This window comes from Leucoraja erinacea, chromosome 16 (assembly GCF_028641065.1).
Source record: "Leucoraja erinacea ecotype New England chromosome 16, Leri_hhj_1, whole genome shotgun sequence".
NCBI classification, from domain to species: Eukaryota; Metazoa; Chordata; class Chondrichthyes; order Rajiformes; family Rajidae; genus Leucoraja; species Leucoraja erinaceus.
Window position 1 is genome coordinate 44712094 of NC_073392.1, and position 18426 is coordinate 44730519.

Consider the following 18426-nt stretch of genomic DNA (forward strand, 5'->3'; position numbering starts at 1 on the left):
AGTGTGATACTGGAGCCTCACCCCAATATTCCACATATCTTTACCCAGTGGGAACATTACCCTCTGTTACCACCAAAGCTGCCATCAAATGTCATCCTTTTCCACAATATCTTCAAGAGGCATATCAGAATCAATACAAATTTAAGTAATTCAATAAATGAACAAAATAGTTGAATAAACATCAGAAATGATAGAATCATCAAAATAAAGCATAATAATATGCAAAGGAACAACTTATCTTTTGTTGAAGAACAACTCCCTGAAAGGACAACTCCCTGACTTTGCCCCGTTAGTGATAACCTCTGTACCCCATCTCCTCTACAGCTTAACAAACTGCTTTTGTCAGCCTCCAAATTCCGTTGAAGGGTCTGAGGCGTTAACTCTGCTTCATTTTCCACAGATGCTGCCTGACCTGTTGAATATTTCCACCATTTTCTGCTATATTTTAGATTTCCAGCATCTGCAGTCTATTTAAAAAATATTTTTTAATTATCTCTCCAGTATTATCTTTACTTATCTCATAGATCATGCACCCTACAATCCCCCTTCAAGTCAGTGGGGCCTTGCTTCCTGTAAGAACAGTTACAAAATCCAAATGGCAATTCCCCATTGTAATGCTGGAGGGAGGGGTGTCCAAGTGGGAAAGAGGATCTCTTAATGCACCTGGGTCTGGCCAAGGCAGCGGGCAGTTCAGGGTGTTGGTGCCAATAAGCCCAGGCCAACAGCCTGCCTCCTTTAACCTGTTCAGTGCCACTGCTGTGTATACTCAGGTCATAGTCAATACTGAAATAAAAACCTGGCAGTGGACAGGTTAACAAGGTGACATTTGTGCTTGGATGTGTCTGGGGAGAGCCTCGCCTTTGTTGGGGAGGACCTCCAGCAAACCAGATGTCTACAGGTTTGCTGGAGGCCCTCCAGAGGCAATGGCTATGGCAGGGGCTGAAATACACCCAGGATGATATTTACAACTTAAGCTACATTTTTATGTTTTATTGTTAATTTAAAAGAAGGGGAAACAAAAACAAAATGGGGGTCTGGAGATAGAAGCCAAATAAATAAAAAAAGATCTCCTGCACAGAGCAAGCTGACAGATTTGGAGAGTCCAGATGTCTGTCTTTTGCAATAACTAGACACCAACATAGAATGTATTTGTAATGCAATTGCAGGCTGGAACCAACATGATTCAGTCCAGTTAGAACAATTAGAATTCAGTGAAAAAGTTTCAACGTCATAGACAGCTAGACATTTATTGCTATTATTTGAAATTATTGTCCATTGCTCCTTATTGCTGGAAGCCTAGTTCATGGAGTCAATGAGCAAAAAAACAGGTGATGATTGAGTGAGTAGTGGAAACATCAAGGGTTGTTGGATGGGTCACTAAATATAATCAGATGCACGACACTGGCCCGCTATTGCAAAATACTGCAAGTTCTCATCATGGCACTAGTTAATAATTACACTGAATTTCTTATCTAAGGCGGTCAGATCTGCTCCCTGCAGAGCACTTCTTTGATCCTACTCCCCCACATTTTGTTCTGCTACCAATTACCTCTGGTCAAGTTACATTTCTGATAGTTGATAAACCATCAGCGACTTCCCTTTCCCAGTAACTATTTAAAGCACAACACAAACCTACCTGTAAATGGATCCGTGATCAGATTTAGAATCAAACCTGGTTTCCCATCAATGTTGAAACAAACAGTATCTTTGTGACTATTGACTGAGGTGATGAAATGAGGATCACTGTCAACTTGGAAAAGATGGCAGAGATTTAGAACATTGCAATCATTAACTCCATTATAAAACAGAATATGAGCGATGACATTATAATGTCAAGCATTCATAGAGAAATGTTTCTTCCAGTCCTTTCTGAATTTAGGAGGGAACCAAGGTTTAACAAACAATTACAAAAATCTGGGCATTTAGAACATTAGGATAAAGATGAACATTATTTACACTCATAGAGTGTTAAGAGTTTGACTTTCATTATTCAAGAGGATTGTGGAGACTGCTGCTGAGGATGTTCCAAACACACATTGATGACTTTCAGAATTTAAAGGAATCAAAAGATATGTAATATAAAGTGTATAGATGCTGATTTAAATCTGAAGATAGACACAAAATGCTGGAGTAATTCAACAGGTCAGACAGCATCTCTGGAGAAAAGGAACAGGTGACGTTTTGGGTCGTGTCTGTTCTGAAGACGGATCTCGACCTGAAACGTCACATATTCCTTTTCTCCAGAGACGCTGTCTGACCCGCTGAGTTACTCCAGCTTTTTATGTCTATATGTGATACAAATGTGGAAGCCATAATGGTATTGAATGGTGAAGCAGACACATAGGGCCAAAGGACCTACTCCAGCTTCTTATTCTTTGTGTCCGTGTGTTTTCATTTAATAGCATTTTTAACGCTGATCAAAGAGGAAAATCCAGTGTGCATTATCTAGCACAAAAAAATGCTTAAAAAAATAGATCCATTTAGGTATTTGAAATGCCAGGTTGGGAATCGGCTCCAATCCAACAGATGAAAGAAATGTATATATTTCAACCTGGACGTACAGCATGTTAATGTAGCCCAGTGTGTGGCCCTGAACTAGATCCCCCTGATGGATTAATAACCTGCCTAGTGGTGTTGGAAATATAATCAATACATTTGCTAATGACACAGTTCCCACAGTTTAGAGACAAGTTGAATGCATCAAATCTAAAAATGCTTTAGACATGCTCGGGAACCTCGCCAAAATGTAATTCAATTTTCATAAATATAGCTTTTTAATATCTTGCATTGGTATTAACACATTACTTGTAACATGTGCAGGCAGTTCTGCTGAAGGACACAGAAAGAGAGGGAGAGAACCAGGCTTACGATATACAGAGAGTTAAAATTAGCTTCAATAATTACCTAGTGTCAGGTCGTAACTGTCCGGCATAAGGTCTGATCCTGAAAAAGGCAAATAATCTATTTATACGACTAACAGAATGTAAAAAAGTTTAACAAAGAATGACAGAAATCTGGGTATTTAGAGCAATCAGGCTCTCTGATCTTAAAAGGACATTATTTTATTTCAGAATTATATATTCAAGTTCATGTCCTTATTAAGATTCTAATACTGTATGTAAAATTAATTTTAAAATGTTGAACTTTAAGCTTAATTACTGCTTCATAATTGTAGGTTACTATTCAGAGAGTATAACACGAAAAGAGAAAATGTGTAGGGAGGAACGGCAGATGATGATTTAAACCGAAGATAGACGCAATAGGCTGGAGTAACTCAGCGGGTCAGGCAGGATCTCTGGAGAAAGGGAATAGATCATGTTTTGGGTCGAGACCCTACTTCAGACTGCGACAGAAATTTTATTCTTTGAGTCCTTGCTGTTATATCCATGAATATTCGGGTGATTTCTAATCTTTTCGGCCAGCGGTTCTATCATAAGGGCAAATAGCAATGGTGATAAGGCACACCCTTGCCTATTATCCCTTGATAAGTAAAATTTTGGAGATAGCGTATTGTTAGTTAATATTCTTGCCGTAGGTCTATCGTAAAGTAGTTTAACCCATCGAATAAAATTCGCTCCCGTATTAAATTTTTGGAGTACCGTGTATAAATACTGCCATTCTACTTGATCAAATGCCTTCTCTGCATCCAGCATAACAACTGAAATATCTTCATTGTCCTCATTATGAGAGTACATTATATTGAAAAGCCTTCTCAAATTATTAAATGATTGTCTTTTGGGTATAAATCCCGTTTGATCCGTATTTATTAAATTGTTAATATAATTATTTAGCCTTCTAGCTAGAATCTTTGCTAAAATTTTCTGATCCGTATTTAGAAGTGAAATAGCTCTATAAGAACCAGGTTCATCTAAATCTTTATCTTTTTTTGGTATAAGCATTATTGTTGCTTCTGCTAGGGTTTCTGGTAGTTTATTTTCAGTATAAGCCTGCATGTATAAATTGAATAATCTTGGTACAATTGACTCCTGAAATCTTTTATAAAATTCATTACTAAAACCGTCTGGTCCTGGGGTCTTCCCATTTTTCAGTGAGTTTATTATTTGTTTTATTTCTTCACTAGTAATCTGTGCTCTTAATTGCTCTTGTTCTAAACTATCCAATTTTGGGAGCTTGCAATTATCTAAAAAATTTGTAATTTTACTTACATCTGTATTTATTTTAGATGTATATAAATTATGATAAAATTGGGCAAACCTCTTATTAATATCCTTAGGCAATGTTAGAAACTCACCCTTATCCGATTAAATTTTAGTAATAATTTTTTCCTTTTCTCGTTGCTTCAGTTGCCTCGCAAGTAGTTTTTGTGGCTTATCCCCAAATTCGAAGTGTGCTTGTTTTGTAATTTGGAATAATCTTATTACTCTAGCCGATAGTATTCTATTGACTTTATATTTCAATAAAGTTATCTTATTATGTTTATTTATGGTTGGGTCAGTTGCATTGTCCAGTTCTCGTAATTTTATTTTCTGTTCTATCCGCTGAAGTTCTCTTTTATTTTCCTTATTTTGAAAACTTTGGTAAGAGATTATGACACCGCGAATATATGCCTTGAAGGTTTCCCATAATAGCAGTGCAGAAATACCCGGTGTGTCATTTATTTCGAAAAAAAGTTTTGTTTGTTCTTTTATATACCCATAACCCTGCGGGTTATTTAATATGCGTGCATTGAACCTCCAAAAAGGTTTTATACTCGGCATTCCCTCAATTTTAAGTATAAAAGTCAATGGTGGGTGATCAGAAATAATACTATTATGACATGATGGTTTATTCGTATACGGGATCAATTTTGTGTCCAATAAGAAATAGTCAATTCGCGAATAAGTTTTGTGAACTGATGAATAAAATGAGTATTCCCTACCACTTGGATTTGCTATTCTCCAAACATCAGCTATGTTACGATTTTTGTATAAGTATTTAAAAATTCACAGGTCTTAGTTTTAACAAGACGCTTCCCTAGCTTTATTGATTTATCTAAGTATGGGTCTATAACACAGTTTGAAATCTCCCCCATTATTATATTTTGAAAATTATGCTCCGCGATTAAATCTATTATTTTCCTAAAAAATTGTGGGTTATCAAAATTAGGCGAGTAAATATTTATCATAGTTAATGGTGTATTGTAAATTTCTCCCGTGACTATAACATATCTTCCCTCTTTATCAGATATGGATTTCTTTAATTTAAAAGGTATGTTTCCATTTAATAACATTTTTAAGGATGCACAATGCTGATGGATGAGGAAAAGTCCAGTGCGTATTGTCAAGCTGTAGTTCCTCAAAGTTTTTGACAAAGTGCCTCACGGTTGGTTACTTAAAAAAAATGATACATTTAGGAATTTTAAATGTCAGATTAGGAAAATGGCTCCAAATCCAACAGCCAAAAGAAATGTTATCATGGATGTAATTCAACCTGAACATATGTTAATGTAGCCCAGTATGTGGCCTGGATTAGATCCTCCTGTGGATTAATAGCCTGCCTACTTGTACTGGAAATACAATCAGATGTTGAACGCATCAAATCTAAAATAATTTATACTTGCTCAGCAACCATAACAATATGTCATGAAATTTACATAAACATAGCTTATTGTAATCTTGTAAAGGCATTAACACATTACATGTAACATATGCAGACAAATCCACTGAAGGACATTGAGAGAGAAGGAGAGGGAGTGAATGAGAGATATCTTGTTATTATACAAAGCAAGTTAAAATGTGCTTCAGTAATTTACCTGGTATATCATGATAATCTGGTAAACGAATTTGGGTTGCTGAGAAAACAAATAATCAATATATTGTATTAACTACATTTAGAAATGTTAAAAAAATAATAAATTACAGAAATTTAGCATTGAGATTAGACAATGCCAATCAGACTCTATTGTCTGAAACGAACACTATTTATTTCAACAGCAGACTCGTACATCAAGTTCTTGTCCTTATTGAGGTTCTGAAATTGCATGTAAAATAATTAAGATGTTAAATTTTATGCTTAATATGCAATTACTCTGTTTCATAATTGTATGTTACTACTCAGTACAAAAAGAAAAGAGAATAGATCTTTGTAGATCATTGAGTCATTCAGAAGAGATTATCTTGTCACCTTTAAATGTTTTTTTCCTCCACACTCGGGTAAAGAACATGAGATGGGATAGTGATCCACAAAGCGTTTGACAAGGTGCGTCACATTAGGTTACTTCAAAAAATAGATACCTTTAGGGATTTGAATTACCAAATTAGGAATTGATTCTAATTCAACAGCCAAAAGAAATAGATTTGATTCAACCTAGATTTACTTTAATATGGCCCTGTACTGGATCTTCTGAGTGGAAAATACATTTTTTAAGGATGCACAATGCTGACGGATGAGGAAAAGTCCAGTACGTATTGTCAAGCTGTAGTTCTTCAAAGTTTTTGACAAAGTCCCTCACGGTTGGTTACTTAAAAAAAATGATACATTTAGGAATTTTAAATGTCAGATTAGGAAAATGGCTCCAAATCCAACAGCCAAAAGAAATGTTATCATGGATGTAATTCAACCTGAACATATGTTAATGTAGCCCAGTATGTGGCCTGGATTAGATCCTCCTGTGGATTAATAGCCTGCCTACTTGTACTGGAAATACAATCAGATGTTGAACGCATCAAATCTAAAATAATTTATACTTGCTCAGCAACCATAACAATATGTCATGAAATTTACATAAACATAGCTTATTGTAATCTTGTAAAGGCATTAACACATTACATGTAACATATGCAGACAAATCCACTGAAGGACATTGAGAGAGAAAGAGAGAGAAGGAGAGGGAGTGAATGAGAGATATCTTGTTATTATACAAAGCAAGTTAAAATGTGCTTCAGTAATTTACCTGGTATATCATGATAATCTGGTAAACTAATTTGGGTTGCTGGGAAAACAAATAATCAATATATTGTATTTAGAAATGTTAAAAAAATAATAAATTACAGAAATTTAGCATTGAGATTAGACAATGCCAATCAGACTCTATTGTCTGAAACGAACACTATTTATTTCAACAGCAGACTCGTACATCAAGTTCTTGTCCTTATTAAGGTTCTGAAATTGCATGTAAAATAATTAAGATGTTAAATTTTATGCTTAATATGCAATTACTCTGTTTCATAATTGTATGTTACTACTCAGTACAAAAAGAAAAGAGAAAAGATCTTTGTAGATCATTGAGTCATTCAGAAGAGATTATCTTGTCACCTTTAAATGTTTTTTTCCTCCACACTCAGGTAAAGAACATGATGTGATGGGATAGTGATCAAATTCTCAATGCGAGTCTACAGGAATATTTCTTCCAGGGATGCTTACATCCTCTACGATGATCCTCGACATTGGTGCTCCACAAGGATGTGTTCTCAGCCCCGTCTATACTCCTTGTACAACCATGACTGCGCAGCCATGTACAAACCTAATTCCATTTTCAAATTCATAGACAACACCACCATTGTGGGCCAGATATCAAATAATGATGAGTGGGAATACAGGAAGGAGATTGAGAACCTCGTGTCCTGGTGTCGAGGCTACAACCTTTCTCTCCATGTCAGCAAGACAAAGGAGATAGTGGTCGACTTCAGGAAGGGAAGGGGCACACATACTCCAGTTTGCATTGATGGCTCTGAAGTAGAGATGGTTGAAAGATTCAAATCGCTAGGAGTCAATATCACCAACGACTTCTCCTCGATGACCTATATTGAAGCTACTACCAAGAAAGCATACCAATGCCTCTACTTCTTTAGAAGGTTTAAGAAGTTCAGCATGTCCCCTGCATCTCTCACCAACTTCTACAGATGCAACATCAAAATCATTTTATCAGGATGCATCATAGTTTGGTTTTGAAGCAGCTCCATATAAGACCACGAGAAATAGCAGCGGATTGTGGACGCAGCCCAGACCATTGCTCCAACACACCTCCCTTCTATTGACTGGGAACTGGATGCTAGATATGGTGGCCTGGTGCTCGTCAGTGGGGTCACTAGTTCAATAACTACCTGTCTGAAGAAGGGCTTCGGCCTGAACCGTTGCCTATTTCCTCCACCCCAAGATGCTGCCGCACCCGCTGTGTTTCTCCACCAATTTTGTCTACCTTCCCTTCTATTGACTCTATTTATACCTCACGCTGTCTCGCCAAGGCAGCAGTATAATCAAGGATGAGTTGCACTCGTAGACAGAGGAACTCAACAGGACAACAGTAAAACTAGTACGACAATAGGGTGGGGGAGGGACGGAGAGAGAGGGAATGCAAGGTAACTTGAAGTTAGAGAAATCAACACAACACAATCAACACCGTTTGCTTGTAAACTGCCGAGCAAAGAGAATAGATCATTGTAATGCAATGAGTCATTCGGAAAGGGTCTCCTTATCACTGCCTTTAAGTGCTTTTATTTCTCCACATACAGGCTAAGAATGTGATGAGATGGGATAGTGATCCACAAAGCGTTTGACAAGGTGCGTCACATTAGGTTACTTCAAAAAATAGATACCTTTAGGGATTTGAATTACCAAATTAGGAATTGATTCTAATTCAACAGCCAAAAGAAATAGATTTGATTCAACCTAGATTTACTTTAATATGGCCCTGTACTGGATCTTCTGAGTGGAAAATAACATTTTAAAGGATGCACAATGCTGACGGATGAGGAAAATCCAGTGCGTATTGTCAAGCTGTAGTTCCTCAAAGTTTTTGACAAAGTGCCTCACATTTGGTTACTTAAAAAAAATTGATACATTTAGGAATTTTAAATGCCAGATTAGGAAATGGCTCCAAATCCAACAGCCAAAAGAAATGTTATCATGGATGTAATTCAACCTGAACATATGTTAATGTAGCCCAGTATGTGGCCTGGATTAGATCCTCCTGTGGATTAATAGCCTGCCTACTTGTACTGTAAAATTAATCAACACATTTGCTGATAACAATAAAATCTTTTCCACAATTTAGACAAGTTGAACGCATCAAATCTACAATAATTTATACTTGCTCGGCAACCAAAACAGTATGTCAAGAAATTTACATAAACATAGCTTATATCTTGTAAAGGCATTAACACATTACATGTAACATATGCTGGCAAATCCACTGAAGGACATTGAGAGAGAAAGAGAGAGAAGGAGTGGGAGTGAACGAGATATATCTTGTTGTTATACAAAGGAAGTTAAAATGTGCTTCAATAATTTACCTGCCATATCATCATAATCATCTGCTAAACTATCGTATGTTGCTGTAAAAATAAAAATCAATATATAGAATTAACAAAATTTAGAAATGTTTAAAAAAAATTAAATTACAGAAATTTAGATTAGACAATTAGACTCTATTATCTGAAAATAACACTACTTAGTTTCTACAGCAGACTCATACATCAAGCTCATGTCATTGAGGTTCTGATATTGCATGTAAAATAAATAAAATGTTGAATTTCATGCAATTACTCTGCTTCATAATTGTAGGCTCCTACTCAGACAATGTAACAAGAAGAGAGAAAAGATCTTTGTAGAGCATTTGGTCATTCAGAAGAGATATCTTGTCACCTTTAAATGTTTTTTTTCCTCCACACTCAGGTGAAGAACATGATGTGATGGGATAGTGATCAAATTCTCAATGCGAGTCTACATGAATATTTCTTCCAGGGATGCTTACATCCTCTACGATGATCCTCGACATTGGTGCTCCACAAGGATGTGTTCTCAGCCCCGTCTATACTCCTTGTACAACCATGACTGCGCAGCCATGTACAAACCTAATTCCATTTTCAAATTCATAGACAACACCACCATTGTGGGCCGGGTATCAAATAATGATGAGAGGGAATACATGGAAGGAGATTGAGAAACTCGTGTCCTGGTGTCGAGGCTACAACCTTTCTCTCCATGTCAGCAAGACAAAGGAGATAGTGGTCGACTTCAGGAAGGGAAGAGGCACACATACTCCAGTTTGCATTGACGGCTCTGAAGTAGAGATGGTTGAAAGATTCAAATCGCTAGGAGTCAATATCACCAACGACTTCTCCTCGATGAACCATATTGAAGCTACTACCAAGAAAGCATACCAATGCCTCTACTTCTTTAGAAGGTTTAAGAAGTTCAGCATGTCCCCTGCATCTCTCACCAACTTCTACAGATGCAACATCAAAAGCATTTTATCAGGATGCATCAGAGTTTGGTTTGGGAACAGCTCCATATAAGACCACGAGAAATAGCAGCGGAACGTGGATACAGCCCAGACCATTGCTCCAACACACCTCCCTTCTATTGACGTTCAAGAAGGAACTGCAGATGCTGGAGAATCGAAGGTAGACAAAAGTGCTGGAGAAACTCAGCGGGTGCGACAGCATCTAACGGAGCGAAGGAAATAGGCAACGTTTTGGGTCGAAACGCTTCTTCAAACTTCCTTTCTTCTTCACCCCCCCCACCCTGCATCAGTCTGAAGAAGGGTTTTGGCACGAACCGTTGCCTATTTCCTCCGCCCCAAGATGCTGCCGCACCCGCTGTGTTTCTCCACCAATTTTGTCTACCTTCCCTTCTATTGACTCCATTTATACCTCACGCTGTCTCGCCAAGGCAGCAGTATAATCAAGGACGAGTTGCACTCGTAGACAGAGGAACTCAACAGGACAACAATAAAACTAGTACGACAATAGGGTGGGGGAGGGACGGAGAGAGAGGGAATGCAAGGGTTACGAAGTTAGAGAAATCAATATTCACACCGTTGGCTTGTAAACTGCTGAGCAAAGGGAATAGATCATCGTAATGCAATGAGTCATTCAGAAAGGGTCTCCTTATCACCGCCTTTAAGTGCTTTATTTCTCCACATACAGGCTAATAACATTTTTAACGATGCACAATGCTGACGGATGAGGAAAATCCAGTGCGTATTGTCAAGCTGTAGTTCCTCAAAGATTTTGACAAAGTGCCTCGTTAGGTTACATTACAAAAAATAGGTTCATTTAGGGATTTTAAATGCCAGATTAGGAAATTGCTCCAATCGAACAGGCAACAGAAATGTTATCGTGGACATATGTCAATGTAGCCCAGTATGTGGCCTGGATTAGATCCTCCTGCGGATTAATAGCCTGCCTCCTGATACTGGAAATACAATCAACACATTTGCTGATAACAATAAAATCTTTTCCACAATTTAGACAAGTTGAACGCATCAAATCTAAAATAATTTATACTTGCTCGGCAAACATAACAATATGGCATGAAATTAATATAAACATAGCTTATGGTATCTTGTATAGGCAATAACACATTACATGTGTTATTACCTATACAAGATTTTGCCTACACAATTTGCCTACACATTTTGACCAGAATTAAGGGACAGAAGTTTAGCAGTAACATGAGGGGGAACTTCTTTACTCAGAGAGTGGTAGCGGTGCGGAATGAGCTTCCAGTGGAAGTGGTGGAGGCATCGTTGGTATCATTTAAAAATAAATTGGATAGGCATATGGATGAGAAGGGAATGGAGGGTTATGGTATGAGTGGTATCATTTATAAATAAATGCAGGCAACTTATTGAAGGACATAGGGAAAGAGAGAGAGAAGAGGAATACAAAGGGTTAAAATGGTACGATTTGCAGGCATCTGGGACAATAGGGCTGGGGATAAAAGAAATAAAAATTTGTTCGGCATGGACTAGAATGTAGGGTTTCAACAACTAAGTTACCGAGATGGCCTATTCTTCCGTGCTGTAGGGATAGACAGAGTTGATGTGGACAAGCTTTTCCCTTTGGTTATATGGATTCAAACATGGTTAACAGAAATTTAAAAAGCGGTGTGGAAAAATAAATAAATTGGTACAAATAATTTGGATGGCATTTAGGGAATGGAGGGTTAGACGAATGCAGGCCTGTCAGGGGAAAAACATTTGACTATGGTCTTAAAAGTTAACACTATGGTTAGTTTAAACAGTTTAAAAATAAATACATCAAGTTTGGCATTTATTGAGCCTGTTTTGATATTGCATTTAAAAATAATATCAATTTCAAGTCCTTATGTTGATACATGTAAAATAAATAAAATGTTGAACTTTATGCTTAATATGCAATTACTCTGCTTCATAATTGTAGGTTACTACTCAGACAGTATAACAAGAAAAGAGAATAGATCTTTGTAGAGCATTGAGTCATTCAGAAGAGATATCTTGTCACCTTTAAATGTTTTTTTCCTCCACACTCAGGTGAAGAACATGATGTGATGGGATAGTGATCAAATTCTCAATGCGAGTCTACAGGAATATTTCTTCCAGGGATACTTACATCCTCTACAATGATCCTCGACATTGGTGCTCCACAAGGTCACCCCCCCGTCTCAGCCCCCTCGCCATTACTCCTTGTACAACCATGACTGAGCAGCAATGTACAAATCTAATTCAATTTTCTAATTAATGGACAACACCACCATTTGTTATCAAATAATGATGAGACAGTGTACAGGAAGGAGATCGAGAACCTTGTGTCCTGGTCTCGAGACAACAACCTTTCCCTCAATGCCAACAAGACATAGGAGATAGTGATTGGCTTCAGGAAATGAAGAGGTCCACATACTGTACCCCAGTTTGCATTGATGGTGCCGAAGTAGATATGGTTGATGGCTTCAAATTCCTAGGAGTCAATATCACCAACAACTTCCCACGTTGAAGCAATGACCAAGAAAGCACACCAACGCCTCGACTTTCTTTGAAGACTTAGGAAGTTTGACATGTCCCCTACAACTCTCACCAATTTCTACAGATGCAACATAGAAAGCATTTTATCAGGTTACACAAAAAAGCTGGAGAAACTCAGCGGGTGCAGCAGCATCTATGGAGCGAAGGAAATAGGCAACGTTTCGGGCCGAAACCCTTCTTCAGACTGATCGGGGGCGGGGGTGGGTGGGGACAAGAAAGGGAAAAGGAGGAGTAGCCCGAAGGCTGGGGGATGGGAGGAGACAGCAGGGGGACTGAGGAAGGGGAGGAGACAGCAGGGACTAACAAAATTGGGAGAATTTGATGTTCATGCCCCCGGGGTGCAGACTCCCCAAACAGAATATGAGGTGCTGTTCCTCCAATTTCCGGTGCTGCTCGCTGTGGCCATGGAGGAGACCCAGGACAGAGAGGTCGGAGACGGAGTGGGAGGGGGAGTTGAAGTGCTGAGCCACCGGGAGGTCAGCTTGGTTATTGCGGACAGAGCGGAGGTGTTCGGCGAAACGATCGCCCAACCTCCGCTTGGTCTCACCGATATAGATCTGCTGACATCTAGAGCAGCGGACGCAATAGATGAGGTTGGAAGAGATGCAGGTAAACCTCTGTCGCACCTGGAACGATTGCTTGGGTCCTTGAACGGAGTCGAGGGGGGAGGTAAAGGGACAAGGTTCCTCCAACCAAGCATTTTATCAGGATGGATCATAGTTTGATTTGGAAACAGCTCCATCCAAGACCGCAAGAAATTGCAGCGAATTGTGGACGCAGCCCAGACTATCACAACAACCAACCTCCCTTCTATTGACTCCATTCATACCTCACGCTGCCTCGGCAAAGCCAACAGCAAATCAGAGTTGCACCCTGACCACTCCCTCTTCTCCCCTTTCCCATCAGGTATAAGGTATAGAAATGTTAAAATGCACACCTCCAGATTCAGGGACAGTTTCAGCTGTTATCAGGCAACTGAATCATCCTACCACACTCAGAAAGCAGAGCTGAACCACAATCTACCTCATTGGTGACACTCGGACTATCCTTTGTTGAACATGTCCTATTCATGTCCATGTCCTTGTTCATGTCCTATTATACTGCGTGTGTATTAAATACAAATATTTAATTTCATGCTTAATATGCAATTACTGTGATTTATAATTGTAGGTTGCTATATGAAGAAAAGAGAATAGATCTTTGTAAAGCATTGAGTCATGCAGAAGGGATCTCCTTGTCCCCTCCTTGAAATGCTTTTTTTTCCACCCACAGATGAAGAATGTAATGTGATGGAATTAGTGATATCAGTCCACAGGGATATTACTTCCAGGGATGTGTAGGAAAGAACCGCGGATGCTGTTCTGAAGAAGGGTCTCAACCCAAAATGTCACCCATTCCTTCTCTCCAGTGATGCTGAGTTACTCCAGCATTTTGTGTCTGTCTTCCTTCCAGGCATGCTGACCGATGATTATCAGAAATTGTTAATTTCACCTGAATTGCATTTGTCATTCCTCAATGCAAGAGATTAAGGTAATTAATGAAATGACAAATGGGGGTTCTGGGAGTAAGGAGCGGAACTTCACGGGAAATGGATGAGCAAAGTGAATCAGTAAGGACATGGCAGATGGGATATAATTCTGAAAAATGGGAAGTCAACTACTTTGGTAAAAAAAGACAGAGAATTTCCTAAATGTTGGGAGATTGAGAGGTATTGTTGTTCAGACCCCTTGATGTCCTCGTATATCACTCATTGAAAGTATGTTCATCAAGTGGTGGCCTTGATTACATGAGGATTTGGGTAGAATAGCAGTTTAACTTCGTTTAGAGACATGGCCCTTCTGCCCACCGAGTCTGCACTGACCAATGATCCCCACAGACTAACACTCTCCTACACACACCAAGGACAATTTACAATTATCCCTATTCCAAGCCAATTAACCTACAAACGTGTTCGTCTTTAGACTATGGGAGGAAACCAAAGATCTCGGAGAAAACCCATGCAGGTCACAGGGAGAACGTAAAACTCTGAACAGACAAGCACCGGTAGTCAGGATCAAAGCCGGGTCTTGGGCAGTAGATAGGTCTACTCTCAGTAAAGACATTTTATTTCCCATCTTTTACAGAGCCCTGGTAAGACTATAGCTGGATTATAATTTATATCTGGAATAACACATTATATGTAACATATGCAGATAAAATGCTGAAGGACATTGTGAGTGAAAGAGTGAGAGAGGGAAAGGCAGTGATTGAGACATAACTTGTTATTACACAAAATGAATTAAAATTTACTTCAATCACTTATGCAATGGTCGGTGTTGCAAGTTAGGGGCAAATGCATCTAGAAATGCATTTATAAGTACCAACATTTAAAAAAATGGATGAAGCAGAAAATAATACAGTCAAGCTTAGTGCATTCCTAAATTAATTCTCATAGTGTTAAAATTCATATTAACTTTAAAATATAATTATTGGCTATTTGTAGTGAAGTGCCAGAAAAAAGTGAAGACTGTACAATTTGTTTGTTTTTGAGATATCCATTGGTTCATGGTGATTATATATGACAACTTGATTCTGAAATACAATCTTTCATATTGCTAACACGATTACTTTGAACTCATAACTCTTCACAGATCTAACAATTCGATTTATAACTGAACTGATGCACTAAACTCACAGCGTTCTTTGAAAAATGACTAAAACCCCACGTCAATTTCCAAATAGGCACCCTAGCTGGGATAAAATGCATATAGAGTACAAATCAAGGCATTAGATGTACTTGAACAAAGTAAATATATTCATCTCGGGTAACTTTAATCTCTTAGACCGGGTAAAATTAAATTTGCAGTAGCAATGTAGAAGAGTGCGTTTAAAATAGTTTTCTAGGTCAATGTCAACTATACTCTGGTAGATCAGAAATTAAGTCTCAAGAACAGATTAATTACGGTAATAATCTTGGAATTTGGGAGGGAAGAGTGGTTGGATTACGAATTAATTTTATATCTGCATAATTTACTTTTATCCTATTCTGTACATTATATTTTTAAGAAACAATCTTAACGACTATACAATGGAGCTAAACGTTATAAAATATCCTAAAGCTAAATATTAGCTAAATAAAAATATCCATTGACTTGGCCTTCACTGACGTCTGTGGCAATTACTTCCACAGATTCACCACCCCCTACAGAAATTCCTTCTCATCTCCTTTCTAAATGTACGTCCTTTTATTCTATGGCTATGGCCTCTGGTCTTAGCCTCTCCCACTAGTGGAAACATCCTCTTCACATCCACCCTATCCAGGCGTTTCACTATTAGGTAAATTTCAGTGAGGTCCCCACTCATCCTTCTAAACTCCAGTGAGTACAGGCCCAATGCCTTCAAATGCTCATCGTACATTAACCCAATCATGCCTGGGAAATTTCTTGTAAACCTCCTTTGGACCCTCAGTCAGCACATCCTTCCTCAGATATGGGGCCCAAAACTGCTCACACTACTCCAGATGCGGTCTGACCAGTGCCTTATAAAGCCTCAGCATTATATCCCTGTTTTAGTTTTGTACCCCTCTCGAAATGAATACTTTCATTGCATTTGCCTTCATGCCCAATTCCTTAAGCATATAATATTTAAAAAAATATAGAAAATGACCTTGATCATATGCATTTATACAACCATGTTAGAGCGAGGGTTAGGGTTATAATTGTGTTGTGCTATCTGCTTCTCAAATTTGGTTCTGTTGGTGGTCTGTTATTGCAAGAGAACATTAGTGATATACTAGATCGTGAGGACCTGTTGAGCCCGTTCCCCCAACACAATATTCCACCACTCACCCATAGCCCCCAACTGCGCAGGCATGGCTGACGGGTTCCCGTTGTGATACCAGAGATCCCCATTGAGACGAGTGTCACAGCAACCCTCTCCTAACTGCGCAAGCGCTGCCGGCAAGTGGGAGCGCGACTGCAATGTTTTTCAAGTTTGAAATGGCAATAACGTATAATATAAGATCAATGTGAATGCATCTCACTCAGTCCCCTATTCCCCTCTTACATTCTCCTCCCTCTCCCCACCCTCCACCAACCTTCCTCTGCTTCCTCTCCCCAATCCCTCCCTCTTCCCCTTTGGCTCCATTACCTCGCCATCCCTCTTCCTACTCTTATCCTCCTCCATTCCCCATTATCCTCCAGCATTGCCTCCCCCTCCTCTTCACCCTCCCTCTTCTTTCCCATCTCCACCCCCCTCCCCCACTCCCTCCCTCACCTCTCCCTCCCTCTCATTTCCCCTACCCTCAGTCACTCCCCCCTCCCTCCCTACCTCCTCTCCCTCCCTACTCCCCTCTATCCCTCTATCCCGTTGCTCTCCCGCTCCTCCCCTCCCCCCTATCCCGCCCCCACAATGAAAATTATGATTTAAAAAAAATAAAACCTCCCCCCTATCCCACCCCTTACAATGAAAATCTCGATGTTTTTTGAAAGTTGAATTCTCAATTAAAATCACATTTTTTCTTTAAAATAACCTCCACACAATGCTAGCTGTTAATGAAAATGGAAGAATTTGATTAAAACATTTAAAAAACCCCACAATATTTAATGTAAATGAGATTTGTGATCCCATTGTGACTTCATTGTAACGCAGCTGATGGGCAAGACAGGTGGAACAATGGTTAGAAAAGTGATTTTTGTAAAGTTTAAAATGTCATTAACTTGTAAAATATAACATCAATCTAAACAAAACTTAGCTGTTGCACACCCCAGGACAATGGTGAGTAAAGCAGGCCAAACATTTTAGTGCCATTGTGCACTGTTTTGGCTGAGTTTCCAGGACTCACACGCAAACAAACAAACAATTAAACAAACAATTAAACAAACAAGATGAGAATGGTGGATTGATTGCCACAGAACTTGAAAATGTTCCAAACCATTATAATGCAGGTGCACAACCTTTTATCCGAAGATCCAAATAACGAAAACCTCCGAATAGCGGACATTTTTTCGGTCCTTGAAGAAAGGTCCTTGAAAACGTTCACCGAGGGCGGCCCGCAGAGGTGACAGCGGAACCTCCGGTCGGTCCTCGAAGAAAAGGGAAATAAATCCCCATTCATAAAAGAGAAGGTGAGGGTATATTGTGCGGGAGGGTTAATAATTGACAATATGCTGCTGCCTGCCGCTGAGTTAAAAAGTTCCCACGGTAGACTCACGATACAGTGTACAGTGTGAAAACAGGCCTTTCGGCCCAACCTGCTCACACTGGCCAACATGTTCCAGCTACACTAGTCCCACCTGCCTGCGCTTGGTCCATATCCCTCCAAACTTGTCATATCCATGTACCCGTCTAACTGTTTTTTAAACATTGGGATAGTCCCAGCCTCAACTACCTCCTCTGGGAGCTTGTTCCATACGCCCACCTAATGACTAATAAATATTTATACAACTTAAGATAAATAGGAATATTGAATGTTATTGGAATTAAATTCAGCAAAACATTTTAAGAATTATGTGATATTTCAATATAATGACATTTTCAAACCCATTTATTAACAACGTATAAATTTTCTGATTAGATTAAAAAAGATTTGAAAGTTGTAGTCAAGGGACCAAACTACATTTAGTGATGTCAGAAATCAAATCCCCATTAAGAACTAATGAACACCAGTGAAAAACCTCAGCATGTGCTGATCTGCAAAACATTTCTATATTTCAGCAATTGTG

The 18426-nt window shown here is 38.9% G+C and overlaps 1 protein-coding gene across 5 annotated transcripts in view; it reads right to left on the minus strand.

Moving 5' to 3' along the window:
- The window catches only part of LOC129704895 (inter-alpha-trypsin inhibitor heavy chain H3-like), a 120428-nt gene that overhangs the window by 11569 nt on the left and 90433 nt on the right, over positions 1-18426 (minus strand). For 2 of the 5 annotated variants that reach the window (XM_055648303.1, XM_055648300.1), the window contains 5 exons: positions 9231-9272; positions 6893-6931; positions 5753-5791; positions 2905-2943; positions 1637-1750 (listed from right to left, as the gene is read on the minus strand). In XM_055648303.1, the coding sequence (XP_055504278.1) occupies positions 1637-1750; positions 2905-2943; positions 5753-5791; positions 6893-6931; positions 9231-9272 (273 nt within the window). The remainder of the gene's footprint in view (positions 1-1636; positions 1751-2904; positions 2944-5752; positions 5792-6892; positions 6932-9230; positions 9273-18426) is intronic. The other 3 variants (XM_055648304.1, XM_055648301.1, XM_055648302.1) reach the window with 2 other exon arrangements.